This window comes from Podarcis tiliguerta, assembly GCF_965153285.1.
Source record: "Podarcis tiliguerta genome assembly, chromosome: 2".
Taxonomy (NCBI): Eukaryota; Metazoa; Chordata; class Lepidosauria; order Squamata; family Lacertidae; genus Podarcis; species Podarcis tiliguerta.
This window is the reverse complement of record NC_139535.1, coordinates 108,010,194-108,030,253: the sequence shown is the minus strand read 5'-3', so window position 1 is coordinate 108,030,253 and position 20,060 is coordinate 108,010,194. Positions and strand designations below refer to the sequence as shown.

The window sequence follows — 20,060 nt, the reverse complement described above, 5'->3', positions numbered from 1 at the left end:
TGTCATAATGTGTTGTTTATAATGTGTTGTTTTGATATTTTTTCCTGTAAAATATAAAGTGGTATACTGTAGAAGTGAAATTAATAATAATAATAATAAATCCCATAGCAAAAAAGGCGCCTAGACATTCCATTCTGACTGTAACCTAGGTTTAAGGTGCCATTTGGTGATTAGCTTATATATCTGAGTTTCTAACACTTCTTTAAGGTGCCACAGGACTCTATTGTTTTTGCTGCAAGAGACTTAATTTCTATAGACATAGTTATATTTATGTAGTGGCTACACAAAACGTCCAATTCTGGTGTCACGCTAGCGACACGGATCAGTTTAAAGAGAGTTCACAGTTTAAGCGCTGATCCTTACTATATTCAGTTGAAGATACCAGTGCAAATCTTACAGGTTCGTGCTGTTTGCCTCCTAACTGCAAAAAGATGTTCATTGTGCAGTAATATATCCCACAAATAAGTAACATTTCTTTGCAGCTCAAGGCTGATACTGGTTCTGGGTTGTGACCTTCCTTGCCATGTTGGAACAGTGTATACTAAAGAACACAGAGCCTGGAAAAGCCTTAAGTTTCGGAAACCTCTTTTGACACTCGCTTCCAGTAAGGAGTGACAGTGTGGGCTGAGCCCGAGTGTTGGTTTGAGTCAGTAACATAAGGCAAGGCAGCTCGTTCTAACTTTCCCTTACATTCCACTAAACCTCCTCTTGGCTAAAATGCTCTCTCCCAAAGGGGCTAGCTCCCAACCCATTCATTCTCGTCTCAGCATTTTGCAGATTTTTATAGTCACAGAAAATGTCTTGGAATCTTGCTGGTTTGCAGAATCTTGCCATTTTGGCAGAAGGCGCCCGTGGCTGCTGAACATTATGTGCATCAGAAGCCAACAGCTGCTACCAGCTGGTGGAGGGGGGGCGGATAAATGTGGCAGGCGTTAGGACCTGGAGGATGCCTCCAACTCACGGCTCAGGCAGTCTTTGTGGCAAAGACTGAGCTAAAAGCAGCAGCTTGTGAATCACTTCCTCCTTCTATAGCCAACACCCCCTGCCCTCTTTTTACCTCCTGCGCCTCTTAAAGGCCCCCTCCCTGCCCCATGCTTCCTCAAGCAGCCCATCCTCCTTCACTGTTTACCCCTGCCAATCTCCCATCCCCAACTGCACTATACTGTATAATGAAACCTCAGCAACGAAAAACATGCTAGCTGTTGATCAAATAGTTATATGCTTCTCGGGGCTTTTCTTTTCATTTAAACCGTTAATGTACAGTTACTGAATGTTCAGAGAATCCTGGCATCTACCATCATGGAAAACCCTCCAGTTGGAAAGAATATTAATGTCTCCCCGCTGCTCCCAAGCATAATAATAATAATAATAATAATAATAATAATAATAATAATCTATTTATACCCCGCCCATCTGGCTGGGCTTCCCCAGCCACTCTGGGCGGCTTCCCAAAAAATACTAAAATACTGTAATACATCAAACATTAAAAGCTTCCCTAAACAAGGCTGTCTTCAGATGTCTTCTAAAAGTCTGGTAGTAGTTGTTCTCTTTGACATCTGGTGGGAGGGCATTCCACAGGGCGGGTGCCACTACCGAGAAGGCCCTCTGCCTGGTTCCCTGTAACTTGGCTTCTCGCAGGGAGGGAACCGCCAGAAGGCCCTAAGCGCTGGACCTCAGTGTCCGGGTAGAACGATGGGGGTGGAGACGCTCCTTCAGATATACTGGACCGAGGCCGTTTTTTAATAGGGACTCCACACCCCCAACACACTTCCACCGTGCTCCTCCTAAGTAAGCATTTTATTGTTTCAGCCATTCGGTATAACAATACAAAGCAATAAAACTTTTGATAACATTTTGACAGCGGCGTATTATGATAACAAATGCATTGCCGGCACACAGTGCACAGCGTTGCTTTCTGCACTTTGCAGCTGCAACTGGAAAAGCAACCACATTCCTTCAAGCAAACTTCTCATCCTTAAGTAGGAAGCAGACGTCTTCTTTGAAATGGATGAGTCCGTAATTCCAGACAAGCTCCAGTCCTGGTAACTCTTCTCTGACTACACTAATGAGTGAATGTTGAGAGCACCCTATTGGACAGTTCCCATAACATCACTGCTGAGGAATCACATGTTTCTCCCTACCTCTCTCCCCAGCCACACCGGACGTTTTGCAATTGTAACAAATGTAGTAAGATTTAAGTGTGGGAGGGCTCATGTAGCCATTCAGAGTTAAAAACTCCACCAAGGCTATCATTTCCTGCTTTTGGCCAGCCAAAAGCCCTTTTCTGTCCTTATCTTGTCTTGCATTTTCATCATCATCATAGAGTTGGAAGAGACCACAAGGGCCATGGAGTCCAACCCCCTGCCAAGCAGGAAACACCATCAGAGCACTCCTGACATATGGTTGTCAAGCCTCTGCTTAAAGACCTCCAAAGAAGGAGACTCCACCACACTCCTTGGCAGCAAATTCCACTGTCAAACAGCTCTTACTGTCAGGAAGTTCTTCCTAATGTTTAGGTGGAATCTTCTTTCTTGTAGTTTGGATCCATTGCTCCGTGTCCACTTCTCTGGAGCAGCAGGAAACAACCTTTCTCCCTCCTCTATGTGACATCCTTTTATATATTTGAACATGGCTATCATATCACCCCTTAACCTCCTCTTCTCCAGGCTAAACATGCTAAATATGATTATCATCATATTTGTATGCTGCTTTTCCATAGATAAAACCGTGATCAAAGGCGGCTTACGACATGAAAAGATTTACGTATAAACATTAAGCAAAGCACATCAAATAAAACACTTCCCTTTGTTCACTTCCCTTCTGCATTGAAATAAGAGCCCATTCTGCAGAATACCATCTCCTGCACAGTGCAACCTAAGAGGGCATATATGTTTGCCCAAATGATGGAAACATTATGCATTAATGCACCAGTATGTCTTTTTCATATAAATTTATTTATTATTGTAATTATTGGTTGCTTTTGTAATGGAAAGTGAACCCCAAGCAATCTACAGTATAATAGAAAAATGAAAACAAATATAAAATGAAAAGAAAAGAAAAGCATATACATAAATATCTGTCTAACATATGCCACCCACTAAAGGAGGACACAGTATCTAAAACTCTCCAGGTTTAGGGCCAAAAACCTGGCTGAAAATAAATATTTTTGCCTGGTGCTTAAAAGCAGCCAGTGTTGGCCATGAGTCCCTGGGAAGAGCATTCCACAAACAGGGAGCCACCACTGAAAAGGCCTGTTCATGTGTTGCCACTCTTCGCACCTCCCTTAGTCCATGCGGTCCTGGAATCCTGAGCCACATAAGACTTTGTAGGTCAAAACCAGCACTTTGAATTGAACCTGGAAATTAATTGATAGCCAATGCAGTCATGCCAGAATTGGTTTTATATGCTGGTTCCAAATTTTTGCCCTGCAATCTCCCATTCCACAGCTTACCCAGGAGAGGAGGCATCCTTGCTTGAGCTCATGATGCCTTGTGGTCAAGATCATTAAGGCAATTCACTAAGAGCTCCACTTTTCACAGAGATGCAGAGATGCTTGCCTGGTCTGTTATGCATTTGGAAATCCAGCTTCAACCAGTTTTTTTTAAAAACCCTAATGTGTTTAAAGCCACATTAAAGCCATTCACACATGCAGAACAGTGTTTCAAGAGAGGCCCGAAGATGCTTTTAGCATCACTTTTGGGAATGGCCCAACTCCAAATTTCATTAGTAAGTCAATCCCACTCTATGCGTTCTCCAGACACCCCTGCACCCATCTATCATGTTAGACTACTTTCCTCACTGTTGGCTCAATCCACTGGGAACAGCTCAGTTTTCACCGTTAGCTTTGAAAACACGTGAGCTCACTGTTTGGAAAGCATAGTGGCTGCAAACCTGCACATTTCGTAGGCTTTCTAGACAGGCCTCTGGCCCAAATAGGCAAACAGAACTGGAGGACAAGGCAGGGAGTGTTATAGAAAAAGGCTGGTAATCATGTCACAAAGCCAACAGACTAGTGAGAATCATAGCAGCTGTAGCCAGTCCTTGGGCCTGTTGGCTCCCTTAAAGGTAAAGGTAAAGGGACCCCTGACCATTAAGTCCAGTCGTGACCGACTCTGGGGTTGCGGCGCTCATCTCGCTTTATTGGCCGAGAGAGCCGGCGTACAGCTTGTGGTTCATGTGGCCAGCATGACTAAGCCGCTTCTGGCGAACCAGAGCAGCGCACAGAAATGCCATTTACCTTCCCGCTGGAGTGGTACCTATTTATCTACTTGCACTTTGACGTGCTTTCGAACTGCTAGGTTGTCAGGAGCAGGGACCGAGCAACGGGAGCTCACCCCGTTGCGGGGATTCGAACCGCTGACCTTCTGATCGGCAAGTCCTAGGCTCTGTGGTTTAACCCACAGCACCACCCGTGTCCCTGTTGGCTCCCTTACCTTGGTCCTTATGCAGAATTCATTTCAGCAGTTTATTATATTCCACCAGTGGCAGAATTGTGAAAGGGTTGAACTTGGAATCAGCTGTTTTCAGGAGCCTTGGCCCTTGGGGAGCTCCACAAATGGCCTCAGCATAGCAACATTATGCTCCTCAAACATGCTGGTAATCAACAGGATAAAACTGTGATATAAAAGTGCCAGCTTTTCCCAATCACAGGTAGGTAGGTTAAGGCTTCTCCTGCCACCTAAAAAATCCCTCCCCATAATGCTCATCCCTCATAGTGTAGCCTGTAAATGTATGTCAGGTATTTCATGCATTCATTCAAATCACATTCCTAAATGTGCCTTAAAAGCAAAAAACTTTGCCAATGTTTTAATTACCAGTAAATTGGATAAGAGAGATTCTTCCTGGTGTTCTATTCTGTTTGTTAGTACTATCTAACTGAAGCCGACCTCTTGCAAAACTTTATTTAACTTTGCAGGAGTCATGCAAAGAGTTTTTGCCTGACCTTGCTTGACCTTGCAGGTCCTCTCTTGCAGTGCTTCTCTTGTATATTTTTCCTGATTATTTATAATGCTGCTAATAAGTTGAATATATTCTTGTGCTGTGTTGCACAGAAGCCTTTGATAGCCACACTTTGGGCTTCTCCAGATTGGTGTGTTTTATTGCCGGTGTCTTCTGCAACATGTTTTTCACACAATAATAGTGCATCAGCGGTGGAGTTATCCTGATCCCTGATGCTAGCACGACACACACAAAAACCCCAGACCATTTGTGGTATGAAAAGTTAGGGGATTTCAGCGGAAGAAGGTACGTGGGGTATGCACTGATTCGAAATGAAGCAGTGTGACCGCCCCAAAACTTTGGCAGACACAAACAGTATTGAAAGCAATACTATCCCAATACCGTTATGAACACAAATAATAACAAATGCACAATAAAAAGGATGTCTGGAGAGCCCCAAGATGTCGCAACTCAGAGGTGTCCACCTGTTTGTCAGTTCCGTCGCGAAGCTGGAAGGAAACTGTTGGGAGTTATTGTAGGTCTGTCTTCACTCTAAAATAGAGCTGGCTTCGCAGGCTTCCACGGGGTAGAGAATTCCATTGTGGGGAGCAGGGCACATCACTGAGAAAACCCTGCAGCTTCTCACCCTCATTTTGATGTCAGGTGGCAGTGGAAGTTGAGTAGGGCTTCATTTGTATACCTGAGGAAACAGAACAGGTTCACTATGGAACTTCATTTCTTCAGATTACCTCACATTTAGCCTGCGCCTTCACTTGTTCAGTCAGTACAATTTTCCCAGTATCTCAATAGGTTTTATTATATATTGTTGTAGTTGTTGTTTAGTCATTTAGTCATGTCCAACTCTTCGTGACCCCCTGGACCAGAGCACGCCAGGCACTCCTGTCTTCCACTGCCTCCCGCAGTTTGGTCAAACTCACGCTGGTAGCTTTGAGAACACTGTCCAACCATCTCGTCCTCTGTCGTCCCCTTCTCCTTGTGCCCTCCATCTTTCCCAGCATCAGGGTCTTTTCCAGGAGGCCTTCTCTTCTCATACACCCACCCACCCACCCCATATTTTTCCCTCTATAAGATGCCCCCATGTATAAGACGCCCCCTATTTTGGGGGACTCAGATTTAAGAAAATGGGGGGGGGGGATATATCCGTGTATAAGATGCCCCCTACTTTTTGACATTATTTTTCAGGAAAAAACCCTAGTCTTATACACAGGAAAATACGGTGTGTGTGCGTGTATTATTGGTGTTTTTTTTTGTAAAATTGCAAAAACAAAACTCAAGCGTTAAATAATTAGTTTAAATAATAGGAGAAAATATATATAATAGGAAAGAATATATATATATATATTGCTGTCACATATAGAATTCCTTGGTTGCCCTTCAAGTCTTTTTACTGGCTATGTTTAGATTCCAAGTCCTTTAGGTGCAGACACGTTCCTTGAAAGTCAATTGTTCCAAGTCACCCTGGAGCCTGGATATAGGACAGGCCATAGGTCTAAATGAATACTAAAATAAGCATGACTAGGAGCTGCCCTAGAATTGTGGGTACCCTAAAACGTGCCCAGAGAGTCCTTCCCTGGTGCCCCCCAGGGTTGAAACGAAGCTTGAAAAAAGCGTTGTAGCCAGTAGTTATGGGGTACCTGTGACCATTTCTCCAGTTTGCAAATGTGCCCACGGCCCCCCCCCCCCCAAGGCCGTAAACCCCTGGCGTAAAATTAGGGGTCCAGGTCCGCGGCCTCCTTCCCTTCTCACGTTTGCCCTCCCAGCGGGTCTGTCTGGTTAGAAGCATACAATGGCGTCTCCTAGCAACCACACATTTTTTCCTGCCTTGGAAAATGGCCGACTGGCTCAGCCTAGGAGGCTAAAGAGGTAGCATGGTGGTGAGTTTGCCCGGGCTCTGTTGGGCTGTTGCCCAAGCCGGCTCTCCTGTTCCCTCTGGGAGCAAGACATTGATGTGCATATGACAGATGGCTTAGGGCAGAGACGTGGAGGCTTCCTGTACCACAGCTGCCCACCTGAGGAGTCCTGTCCGCCTCCCAAATTTCCAACCCAGAGGTGAGATGGGATTGTGTGTGGATGGGGAACATTGCTGTGCCCATGGGCCTTGTCAACAACCCCTTTGGAGGTGTGGGGAAGTGGGGGCACGGCCCTCATGCCTCAGAGCAGCTCTCCAGTTGGACTAACCCATGGGTAGGCAAACTAAGGCCCGGGGGCTGGATCCGGCCCAATCGCCTTCTCAGTCCGGCTCACGGACGGTCCAGGAATCAGCTTGTTTTTGCATGAGTAGAATGTGTGCTTTTCTTTAAAATGCATCTCTGGGTTATTTGTGGGGCCTGCCTGGTGTTTTTACATGAGTAGAGTGCTTTTATTTAAAATGGGTTATTTGTGGGGCATAAGAATTCGTTCTCCCCCCCCCCCAAAATATACAGTGGTGCCTCGCAAGACGAAAAGAATCCGTTCCGCGAGTCTCTTCGTCTAGCGGTTTTTTCGTCTTGCGAAGCAACCCTATTAGCGGATTAGCGCTATTAGCGGTTTAGCGGCTATTAGCGGCTATTAAAGGCATAAGGGATTAGTGGATTAGCTGCTAAAAGGCTATTAGCAGCTTAGTGCCTTAGAAAAAGGGGGTGGGGAGCGGAAAAAAATTGCAAGAATCGCAAGACATTTCCGTCTTGCGAAGCAAGCCCATAGAGAAATTCGTCCTGTGAAGCGCATTGAAAAACGGAAAACCCTTTCGTCTAGCGGGTTTTCCGTCTTGCGAGGCATTCGTCTTGCGGGGCACCACTGTAGTCCGGCCCCCCACAAGGTCTGAGGGACAGTGGACTGGCCCCCTGCTGAAAAGTTTGCTGACCCGTGGACCAACTACAGGTCAGGGGCCTGGGCTGGGCTGGCTTTACAAACCACCACAGTGAACTAGTTTATAGCTTCCACTTCTGAGGGACCTCGAGTCTCGACTACCAAGTTTCAATTTCGACATAACTGCTTAAAAAATAAAAGAAAGCAGACCCTAAAACAGTTATGATTGTTCTGATACAACATTTCTTATGAAAACAGGCTTGTTGCAAAATATATGCCATACCCTCCAACATTTCTCTGATGACAATAGGGATGATGTCCTATTCCGTAATAATAGTTACTATAATCAAAATATTATTTATACCCCACCTATCTAACTGGGTTGCCCCAGCAACTCTGCGTGGCTTCCAGCATACCGTATATAAAAACATTTTTAAAAATTAAATCTTTCCCTATACAGGGCTGACTTCAGATGTCTTCTAAAGGTGGTATAGTCACTTATCTCCTTAGCTTGGGAGTCGCATAATTCCATACCCTCCAAAATTTCTCTGGAGAAAATAGGGACGTCCTAAGGAAAAGTGAGGGATGTGGGTGGCGCTGTGGGTTAAACCACAGAGCCTAGGACTTGCCGATCAGAAGGTCGGCGGATCGAATCCCCACGACAGGGTGAGCTCCCGTTGCTCGGTCCCTGCTCCTGCCAACCTAGCAGTTCGAAAGCACACCAAGTGCAAGTAGATAAATAGGTACCGCTCCGGCGGGAAGGTAAATGGCGTTTCTGTGCGCTGCTCTGGTTCACCAGAAGCGGCTTAGTCATGCTGGCCACATTACCCAGAAGCTGTATGCCGGCTCCCTTGGCCAATAAAGCGAGATGAGAATCACAACCCCAGAGTCGGCCACGACTGGACCTAATGGTCAGGGGTCCCTTTACCTTTACCTTTAAGGAAAAGTGGGACATTCTGGGATCAAATCAGAAACCGGGACATCTTCTGTTAATCTGGAAAACACTAGGAGGGTCTGCAGTAAACTACAGTTTATGGCCTCCATATATGGGGGCCTCAAGTCTTGACGCATACTAAAAAACTACTAAATTTCAAATTCGACACAACTGCTTAAAAAAAAAAGTAAACGACTCTAAAACAGACATTGTTGCTCTGAGACAATATTTCATCTGCAAACAGGCTTGTTGCAAAATATATGCTTTATTTAGATGGTTTGCTTTTAGTTGGTTTTTTGTACCAGTATATTTGCAGAAGGGAAAGTTTATTTTACATTTCCATTGTTGTCCTTGATGTTAGAATAATTTTTTGGTAAATGCTATGAGGCCTCGGTATGTCTCAATCTGGCCCTGGGCCTTGGTTTAGAGGCCTGCGGCTGAAGAATGAGTTCTGTGGGCCTGGTGTTTCTTAGAACCCTTTTGGATGTTGATCTGTATCAACATATCTTCACAGTTGAATGAATGAAACGTTATTGTTTAAAGCCATCCACCACCGCAATATAAATACAGCAAACAATCATTCTTGACATATTCCACAGATGACAGATATACAAAAGAAAACAGAAAAGTAATACTCTGCCCTCCCATATGAATCACACATTATCCCTCCACAATAAACTATAGAAGTGTTAAAAATACAACGCGCAAGTTGTATTCTCAGATGTTCCTTGTGCCTGAAGTGAAAATGGGAACCGGAGTGAGTGTGACCATGTCGAAATAAAAAAGCAAGTGAAGACACAGGAAACTTCCGGTTGTGCCGCACTTGACAATTGTTAGGTCTCAGCCAAATCGGCCTCATACCAGCAAGCCTGCGGGGCTATCCACAGAAGAATATCATTCCATTTTAATTCACTAACCTACCTGGAAAAATGAAAATGAAATGTCAGCCCACTGCTTCTCGGGAGTGGTTTACAAAATGCTGTTAAAATGTGAAAAGGTGGGAGTTATCCTCCCCTCTGCCCAGAACAGCCCTATGCGCTGTGCTGTGCTCTGTGACTCTTCTGGGCATGCTTTCGTATTGAAAGGAGGCAAGCAAGCCTGTAGCATTAATTTGCGCAAGGAAGCAACAGGCAGCTCTTTCTATAGAGGGCTAATTCTGAGTCTCTGTATGGGGAGTTGGTGAACGCTCCTATCACACCTGCTAGGGCAGAATTACCCATTGAATCAGAGACTGATTTGAAGGAGCTGATGGCTGAGAAATAAACCACACACGATTGCAGCCGGCAGCCCTCCTCTGTGGGTGGGCACTCGCAGGAGTCTTTTTAAGTATTTTATTTCTGTTTATTTTTTTGTGGCACACTTACACGCCCGGCACTTAGTTTGGGACTTGCTAGAGTAAGCGCATATCCACCCACCACGACGAAGTGACGTCTTTATGTTGCATTTGCTCAGTGGTTGCTGAAATCAGCTGGATAAGGGAAAGGGCCTTGTGCTGGAACAGTTGCAGGTTGACAGGAACCAAGATATTCTCTATCAATAAAACTAGAGGAAGTGGGGATGTAATGCCGCGTTTTGATTTGCAGAAGGGAATTGCCCAATAGCACAGACCCTGTGGGAGCCAGCAGCTGTCTCAGATTTCTTTATTGCTGCCTCCCAGACCTATTTAGATTATTTTCCGAAGCCTAGGAGAAGAGTACATAACTAAACTGAAGTTGCCTGCTATGTTGTAGCAGGAGAAGTAGAAATGGAGGGACTGGTTGGAAGGCCAGAAGGTGAGATGGGGGTTGCCGACAAAGCAGGGGCAATAAGTATCCAGAGCGCCCGTTTTTGAATTTACAAAATTGTAGGCTCCAGAACTATCTCTGTGATTGCATAGGGCAATTCTCTTTTGAAGCCAGGTATTATTTCATTGGGGGGTGGGGGGATAAATACTGAAAAACTAAACCAAGAGTTTCAATAACAGCCCTGCCAAATGAGGTTCATGTGCAGTGTTATTCCCTATATTTCACATTAGCAACTACGGCAAGGAGAGCGATTTGTGACAGCTCTGCAGTGTAGTCCACTGAAGATTGCAGGTTGGGGCAAAAGGTCTGTGTGGATTAGCCTAAGGGGGAGAGAATGGCTTACAACAAACCCTCAATTATTATAATACCTCGGTAGCAGTTTGAGGATTGGGCTGAGGGGCTCAGAGAATAGCTTGCAAACAACCTTGCAGCATAGCCCACTGTTATTGTTACACTATTGCTGGTTGTGGGGCTGTGCTGAGAGACAGTACAGTGGTACCTCGGGGTTCCGGAGGTCCGTTCTTAACCTGAAACTGTTCTTAACCTGAAGCACCACTTTAGCTAATGGGGCCTCCTGCTGCCACCACGCCGCTGGAGCACGATTTCTGTTCTTATCCTGAAACAAAGTTCTTAAGCTGAAGCACTATTTCTGGGTTAGCAGAGTCTGTAACCTGTAGTGTATGTAACCTGAAGCGTATGTAACCTGAGGTACCACTGTAGTTTATAACAGCTCTGCAGTGTAGCCCACAGTTAATGTTATAGGTCAGAACTGGAACTGAGGCTGGTTTCGATTCTTAAGTCAAACATCCTCCATATTTATCTATTTTAGATATTTATATTCTACTGAATATTCATAATGTCTAAAATGTCCTGTAGTTTGCAGCAATCTGGTTAAATTGTCCCCTCAGTTTTCCTTCCCAGTCTAAGGGCTTGTTCACACTTCTGCTTGTTCCATGCCTAGAAAGCGGGAGTCCTAGAGGTTTTCTGCTTGCCCCATGCTTTCTCGGCATGGATCCGAGCAGTTTTGCATTTGCCCCACAGCTTTCCCCTGGAAAACACACGCTTTACCACTGAATCAGAACAAATGGCAATTCAAGGAAAACTCAGTTGCCATTTGGTCTGATTCAGCAGTAAACTTCAGGTTTTCCTGAGGAAAGTGGCAAGGTAGTTGGAGGTGTGGTGAAGCCCTCAGTTTCATGCAGAAGCACTATGCTCAGTTGATCTGCTTGCAGACAGGTTAAAGGTAAAGGTAGGGATGCAGGTGGCGCTGTGGGTTAAACCACAGAGCCTAGGACTTGTCGATCAGAAGGTCGGTGGTTCGAATCCCTGCGACGGGGTGAGCTCCTGTTGCTCAGTCCCTCCTCCTGCCAACCTAGCAGTTCGAAAGCATGTCAAAGTGCAAGTAGATAAATAGGTACCGCTCTGGCAGGAAGGTAAATGGCGTTTCCGTGCGCTGCTCTGGTTCGCCAGAAGCGGCTTAGTCATGCTGGCCACATGACCCAGAAGCTGTACGCCGGCTCCCTCGGCCAATAAAGCGAGATGAGCGCCACAACCCCAGAGTCGGCCACGACTGGACCTAATGGTCAGGGGTCCCTTTACCTTTACCTTTAAAGGTAAAGGTAAAGGGACCCCTGATTACACTTCTAAATATTCAAAACAAAACCCCTTTCCTCCACACGAACTATGATCCCAGTCTGATAGAGTAGTGACTCCCATTTTTGCTGCTACCTGTTCCTTTTTGGGGAGGGTACCCATTGTCCATATGCAGGCACATTAAAATGTTGACTTCCTCAATTGTTTTCTCCAGGCAGCTCTCAATTCCACATTGGTGAAGGTGTTGGTTTTTTTAAAAAAAGTTGTATTCCAAACCATCAATTCGAAGTATGCCTCTCTCTTCTGTTTTCACATCTCTGTGAGCCAGGCACAGCCTTCTGGGACAGCGAGCACAGCACCAATCAGATCCTGTGAAGGCACCAGAAAGCGAAGCCAACTTGGCCATTTTTGGCTGGGGAGGGGGAGCCCAGCAGCAAAGCAAACTGTTCACCTAATTTGCAAAGCTATAAATAAGTAAGCAAGCAAGTTGGCCGGGCCAGGAAAAAATGACCTTGCCCTCTGCTTTTGTTTTTGGCTAAGCAGCCCGCAAACCTTGACGCAAGACTGGCCCTGCAGCCAGATCAGTTGAATTGCCCCCTGCAACTACCTAGGGTAGTGCAATAAAGAATAGCTTAAACTTGCACGTCTATCACAGGTGCTTCCAGGAAGCCTGCAAATACAACATGAAGTTACTGCCAGCACTCTTGCTTGCCAGTCTACATGATAACAGGTATTCGGAACAAGCTCTCGCTGAACCTGAACATTGCATCAAACCTTCACGGCAGAAGAGGGAGTTTCAGGAAGTTTTGCTTGCCAATTCAGAGTGCTTCTGGGGCAAGAAAAGCTGCAAGGGCAAGAAATTCTCTCTTCTGCTAAAGCCATTAAAGGCACAAGGACCCAATTTTCTCCTGCTTTTGATGACGTTAGTTACTTAACTTGGTGTGCTCCTTAACTCCTTTACTCCCATATCTATGGATGTATTCACAATAACAGATAGCTACTAGAACTGCTGTGCAGTCCTGCTGCTCTAAGGCTTTTGCTTGGCCAGTGGTAGTTTGGTGTACGATGGTTGCATGACCCAGCAGCAGTTAAGAATCATAGAATCATAGAGTTGGAAGAGACCACAAGGGCCATCGAGTCCAACCCCCTGCCAAGCAGGAAACACCATCAGAGCACTCCTGACATATGGTTGTCAAGCCTCTGCTTAAAGACCTCCAAAGAAGGAGACTCCACCACACTCCTTGGCAGCAAATTCCACTGTCAAACAGCTCTTACTGTCAGGAAGTTCTTCCTAATGTTTAGGTGGAATCTTCTTTCTTGTAGTTTGGATCCATTGCTCCGTGTCCGCTTCTCTGGAGCAGCAGAAAACAACCTTTCTCCCTCCTCTATGTGACATTCTTTTATATATTTGAACATGGCTATTATATCACCCCTTAACCTCCTCTTCTCCAGGCCCATGCTATTGCATGCTGTTTGCCTTGGACTGCTTGAATAGTTCAGGAGTAGTATATAACTCCTGTTCTGCTGGGAAGAAATAGCTGTGTGATTCCCTGCTGTCATGCCATCACCCAGTACCTATTGCCAGGGGCAATGGAAGATTGTGCCTGGGATCAAAGCAGGGGGAGAGAACAATAATGTGCTCCTCACTGAAGCAGGGTGGATAAAAATCTGTTAAAAATTACAATGATCAGATTTTAAAAAACTAAACCTGAGAGGTTTAAATCCCACCCCACCCCAGTTTAAAGTTGGCATTTAACCCAGTTGTATTAACAGTGCAATGAAATTCATTGCACTGGGAGAGGCCATCAATACCATATAACACTGGTCCTGAAAGACCTACATTGGCTCCCAGTACATTTCCGAGCACAATTCAAAGAGTTGGTGCCTTGAAAGCCCTAAATGGCTTTGGCCCATTATACGCGAAAGAGCGTCTCCATCCCTGTCATTCAGCCCGGACACTGAGGTCCAGCGGCGAGGGCCCTCTAGCCGATTCCCTCACTGCGAGAAGCCAAGTTACAGGGAACCAGGCAGAGGGCCTTCTCAGTAGTGGCGCCCGCCCTGTGGAACACCCTCCCGTCAGATGTCAAGGAAATAAACAACTGACTTTTCGAAGACATCTGAAGGCAGCCCTGTTTAGGGAAGTTTTGAATGTTTGATGCTTTATCATGTTTTTAATATTCTGTTGGGAGATGCCCAGAGTGGCTGGGGAAACTCAGCCAGAAGGGCGGGGTATAAATAATTTTGTTGTTGTTATTTGTTTGTTGTTATTCGTGTCTACTCAGACATATGTACCACTGAATTGAGCTGGGCTTTCTCCCAGGTCGGTGGCCATAGGACTGCAACCTGAATATCTCTTTGCGATAACCACCTCATTTAAAAAGAAATCTGACTTTAACACAAACCAGCGTGTTAAGCAGAGCAATCCGTACTGGGGCAGAGAACAGAGGGATGGGCTAGAGCGGAACAGTGAATCCACTGTCTGCTGCCCTACTGGCTTGTGCTGGTCAGGACAGTCTATGCCAGCTCCAGGCTGGTGGTAGCAGTCCTGAAGATCAGGCCCCTTGGGCAGTGGTGTAGTGTGGGTTGTCAGCACCCGGGGCAAGGCAAGTAATCTGTGCCCCTCTAGAGTGAGTGAGCCAGGTAGGGGCAGAGAGCTGCGAGTGCGAGCGCGCCCCCCCAGATGTTGCGCCCGGTGCGGCCAGCCCCCCCCTGCACCCCCCCCACGCTACGCCACTGCCCTTGGGGGGATTCCCATGGCTTTAGATTCCGTGGATCCCCACCCTGAAAGGCACATTGGGGCCTTCTTCTGGCTACTGCTTTCCTTCCATCTGGGTGGTACTGACATCACCACCACAGGGGAGGTCAGCGGAGAGGCAGCTATGCGCCGTCCAGCCCCAGCCACATCAACATGGAGGGCGTGCATGCATGCGTGCTAGAATTGCACCGCAAGTCTGCCTTTAAAAACCAAACCCATGTGTATGATGGCCAGATGCATTGTTCAGAAGAGGGGAGCTTCGGCAGTTGTAACATACATGACAGCTATTAAAGGTGAAGGAATCCTATCAGCATTTGCATCTGGCCGCCCTAGAGACAGGTAAACAGAAATCCATTCATTTTCACCATTGCTCATATTGTCTCTAATCAATCAATCAATCAATCAGTCCAAAGGTGTTTGTTTATGTGCCTAGATTGTATAAAGGTTTTATTCTGTGTTAAACCAATTCATTTTTATTATCATGGTAGTCGTATAGTAATTATTATGGCAATATACATAGCCTTGTTCAGGTAGTATAACTTGCACAATAGGAAAAAAAATGTTTAAAATCAGTTGTTCAAATTGATACATTTTTCTCGGTAATTACAGCATGGATCAAAATCACATTTATTTAACTCATCCACCCTGCGCTGATACGGTAGGGCAAACAGCGCAGTATTAAAGTGTTTTGCTGTGGGACTTATTTCTTGAGGCCTATCGCTTGAAAAGTTAGTTGTAAACGCGCCTCAATAATAAGGGTGTTTAAAATTGATAAAAGTACATTTTTCTATCCTTTTAGTGGATGGTTAACAAGCAGTGGAGGTTGGTTTTGGTCCTTGCTAGTGAATTCAAAGTAACCAGGGTGCAGCAGTGAATTAAAAAGAGCCTACAGCATTCTTTTGCATTGTCCCTGCTTTCCTTGCATGTGGGTTTCCCCTCCGCTCTGACTTTGCTGATGCTCCTCTGTCTGTTCCTTTCCGATCCCAGCTTAGGCCTCTCTCGAGCGTTTAGCAGGCCTGCTGGATAGCATAGCAGTTTTGCAATATGAATACCCCACCCAGAATTGTCCCAGTGGGCAGGGCAGACTCGGTGACTTCAGCAGCACTTAGCAAATGAATGATGGGAACGGGGCGTCTCCATGCGCGGCCAAACACATGTGCATCTTGTCTAGCCCCACACATGCCCCGGAGCAGAGAAATGACTTTGAATGCTCAACAACCCAGTATTTTAGACTCCTTCCCCTCCTCCTGCAGTCACAAGACCTTGACAGCGGCCTGAGGAACGGGTAATGTTCTGAGACGCCACAAGGATCTCTGCGAAGAGAGTTGAGCCGCTGTGGCTTGCTCTAGGAAGCAAGCTCGGAAAGATAGAAGAAATAATACTTAGTTGCTCCTCACGCGTGGAAAAAGGAAATGAAATATGGAAGGATATGGATCAGGTTGCCAAGGTATATATACCAGACCCTGCTTTTGTATCATTAACAGCAGCTTGATCTGCAGACATTGGCAGGTTCTAATGTTTATCACCGTCCTGTAAAAAGAAGCAGCTGCTTATTTCTGCAGAACAAGCTTCTGCTAAAGGTGCAGGGAACAGGCCAAGCCAGTTTTTTCCCCCTGGCCAGTTGGCAACTTTAGTCTTCAAGGGACTTTCCAAATTATTATTTTTTAAGATTTTATTCAAAAGGCATAAGGGCATATCTTCATTCCAAACATTCTTCGGTTTCCATGCAACTTTAACTATCTTAGCTTTCCCTAAAGGATCCTGGAAATTGTTGTTTCGTGGTGTTCTGAGAATACTGTTGTCCGTAACCCTATTTCATAGAAGTACAATTCCTAGGATTGACTGGAAAGAGGAAATGAGTGTTGAATTCACTTGTATGAACCCCAGTTTACTGCCAAAAGCATCATAACACATTCTTTTTTTTTTTTTAAGGGGCTGGAACAGGGTAGCAGAAGAGCTTTTTTTTTTTAAGAAAAGATCAAAATGGTATGGGCAGGAGGGGATGTGTGGCTTATGCTGAATTTTGTAAATGGGACATTCAGATACTGTAAGCAATTTAAAAAATAAACTTTATCAGTGTTTTCCTCAAAGGGGTATATCTGGATTAAATGGGGGGAATGCAGGCTGGCATTTTGATGTCAATGATGTGTGGTTGCTGTGAAAAATTTGCTTGCCTGAGGAGTACCCATCTCACAATAAAAACCCACCTGGAAGCACCTTTGGTATCAGGGAATAATGCTGTACATAGCAATCACCATTAAGAATGGACGTGCTAACTAAAATAAGTATTAGATTTTTTTGGAGCAATAGTAATAAAAATAAATTGTTGTTCAGGGTACTGAGAAAGTCTTTTGTTAGTTAAAGAAAAGGATTGTCTACAAACCCCCCGAGATGAGAATGTTCCAACTAAATTTGCTTGTTGACTGGCGTGATTGTGACATCAAAGGTGGCTTGGCCAATGGTAGAGAGCCAGCTTCCCCTTCCTTTTTGTGCTCTCTTCTCTGATGGTGGCAGTGTTGGGGGGCTTTTGTTGCATTCAGGGGTTAAGATCCATTGGGAGGGTGGAACTTCTGATCATCCTGGATGAGGAAACCTCCTTACTTCTCCCCATCAGGGGACTGAAGGCAATTGATCAGGGACCTCTTTAGGCCAGGAAGGGTGGTATGAGGGAGAAGGCCTCAAAGCTCCCTGAAGCAAACTTGGCATAGGCCACCCTGATCCCACAAATGCATGTCGGTTGGTTGATTTCAAAGTAGGGGTGGAAGAAGAGAGGAAGTGCCGGTTAGCCCTGTCGTTTTTGTCCCAAAAACCTCTTTATCTGACGCTGTCCAAGACTGGCTGCACCTCAGAGAGCTTATGCAAAAAGGAGACAATTGAGCCTTCTGTCTTCTACCAACTCCCTCTCTCTGCAAGGCATTCTGCACATGTATCTCACAGTTGCAGCTCGCTTTTTTATATACCCTAGGAAGTTTAGGAGGAAGTGAAAGAAAGAGCTGATTTGGGGGCGATTTGGGTTCCACGTTGCTCCTTCCATGCCCTTGGAAGTCTGGTCCTATTAGCAAGTTTACTATATGCTGCCCTAAATCTTTTTGACCTTTCCCCACAATTCATCTGCACCTTCTCGCAGTCCCAGACCCTCATTTTGTTCTCTTCCTTTGCCCTGCAGCCTTATGTCTCAGTGGCCCAGCAGATGGCACCCCCAAGTCCCAGTGGCAGCAGCAACAACAACAGCAGCAGCAGCAGCAGCGGGCCAGGCGGTGGAGGCGGCGGAGGGGACCAGCTGAGCAAAACAAATCTCTACATCCGGGGCCTGCACCCGGGTACCACAGACCAGGACCTTGTCAAGCTGTGCCAACCGTAAGTTACTGGGACGAAGAGACCCGGGAGGGCGGTGTCATGCTGTAAACGGAAGCTGAAAAGAACCGGGTCAATAATTTATTGCCCTCCCAACCGTCTCCATGGCAACCTCTCCCCAACCCGAGTGAAAACCCCAGTCTTAGAGAAGATGCTTTCATCAGCCCCTCTAAGGTCAGGGTTCTCAAATGGAGGCATTAGCATTTAAGCCGCCCAAAACGTATTCCCTGCAAGACAGACATCGGCAGTAAACGGCTTTCAGAGATTCCTCCTATGCTTACAAGGGGTGGGGGCTGCTAAGTTAGATCCAGTGGGACCTCAGGGGCCAACAGGAGGGATTTTAGGAGAAGCAACAACGACGACAAGAGATCCAGTAATATCACTGCAACTGACAGCATGCTGCATAGCTCAGCTGGTTAGAGCGTGGTGCTGATAACACCAAGATTGCAGGTTCAGTCCCCGTAAGGGACAGCTGCATCTTTCTGCATTACAGGGGATCGGACTAGATCATCCTCAGGGTCCCTTCCAGTTCTTCAATTCTATGATTCTGTGTGGATTAGGAGGAGAAAGGATCGAAAGGATCGAGACTTAGGGGTTGAGGGTTGGTTGTGGCCAAAGGAGGTTGCTATAGGGAAATCTGCTAAATCAGTAAGGAAGCCTTAGTTACAGTAGGTCAGGGCAGGCCAGATCCAGGTCATGCTTGCTTATTAGAGCAAACAGAGAATTAGAGCAATTCTGCTGCTGCCTACAGATCTCCCGTTGCCTTTTTGTCTGTGTGTGTTCTCTTTATTTTCCCTCTTGACTCTCTACACCTTTGCCTCGCCCCTCCCTTCAACTAAACTGGAGCCAAGTCATCAGTGGATCGGTTGGCTGGCACTTTGCCTCCTGGCCCATTGAAGGGGCTCCATGTGGAGAGGTCATGGGGCTAGAAGAAGCACAAACTGCTTTCGGCCGTGGCGTTTGCACCTTTCCAATGAGGCCCAGTCCTTAAATGCGAGGAAGGCAAACGGGCAGAATGGAATCTGTATCCTGACCTCCAGTCCAGGTTTTACAGTCCCCACCAACCCATCGTGAAGGGGAGCACCTCCATGCACAACAAGCTATTTTAACTATGATTATATATTTATTTAGGACGCGGGTGGCGCTTTGGTCTAAACCACAGGGCCTAGGGCTTGCTGATCAGAAGGTTGGTGGTTTGAATCCCCGCAACGGGGTGAGCTCCCATTGTTCGGTTCCAGCTCCTGCCCACCTAGCAGTTCGAAAGCACGTCAAGTGCAAGTAGATAAATAGGTACCGCTCCGGCGGGAAGGTAAATAGTGTTTCTGTGCCCTGCTCTGGTTCGCCAGAAGCAGCTTAGTCATGCTGGCCACATGACCCGGAAGCTGTCTGCAGACAAACGCCGGCTCCCTCGGCCTACAGAGCGAGATGAGCGCCGCAACCCCAGAGTCGTCCGCGACTGGGCCTAACGGTCAGGGGTCCCTTTACCTTTATAACAAAGCCACTCCCTTGCCCCCACCACCCCAAAATCAGATTTACTGTTGAAAGGGAAATGCCAGGATAGCGCACTGAAAAGTGCACTATAGCAATTACTTGATGCAGTGTCACATAGCCTCCCAGCAAACTCTATGCAAGCAAATCAGGATGAATGCTCAATGAGCAGGTTGTCTGGAGGCAACCCATATTTGAGACCCTGCAACCCTTGTGGGTTAACATGCCTCCTAGTGAGCGCACCTCCTTGCCCCCGCGATTGAGGGAGCCGGGGCTGTGCGACATCAGCAGGCTGCGTGCAGACGCCGCAGGGGAGGGGGTTGCACTCAAGACGTCAGCATACCCCACTGATGTGTTGTGCACATGCCCCGTGGTTTGCGGTGTGACACAAGCACACCTCTTGGAG

The 20,060-nt window shown here is 46.3% G+C and overlaps 1 protein-coding gene across 3 annotated transcripts in view; it reads left to right on the top strand.

Moving 5' to 3' along the window:
* RBMS2 (RNA binding motif single stranded interacting protein 2) overlaps positions 1–20,060 on the top strand; it is an 87,252-nt gene that overhangs the window by 45,723 nt on the left and 21,469 nt on the right. For 2 of the 3 annotated variants that reach the window (XM_083427802.1, XM_083427801.1), the window contains one exon: positions 17,979–18,169. In XM_083427802.1, coding sequence (XP_083283928.1) covers positions 18,003–18,169 — 167 coding nt within the window. In that variant the 5' untranslated portion in view covers positions 17,979–18,002. Of the gene's footprint in view, positions 1–17,180; positions 17,437–17,978; positions 18,170–20,060 lie in introns of those variants that run through there. The other variant, XM_083427800.1, reaches the window with a different exon arrangement.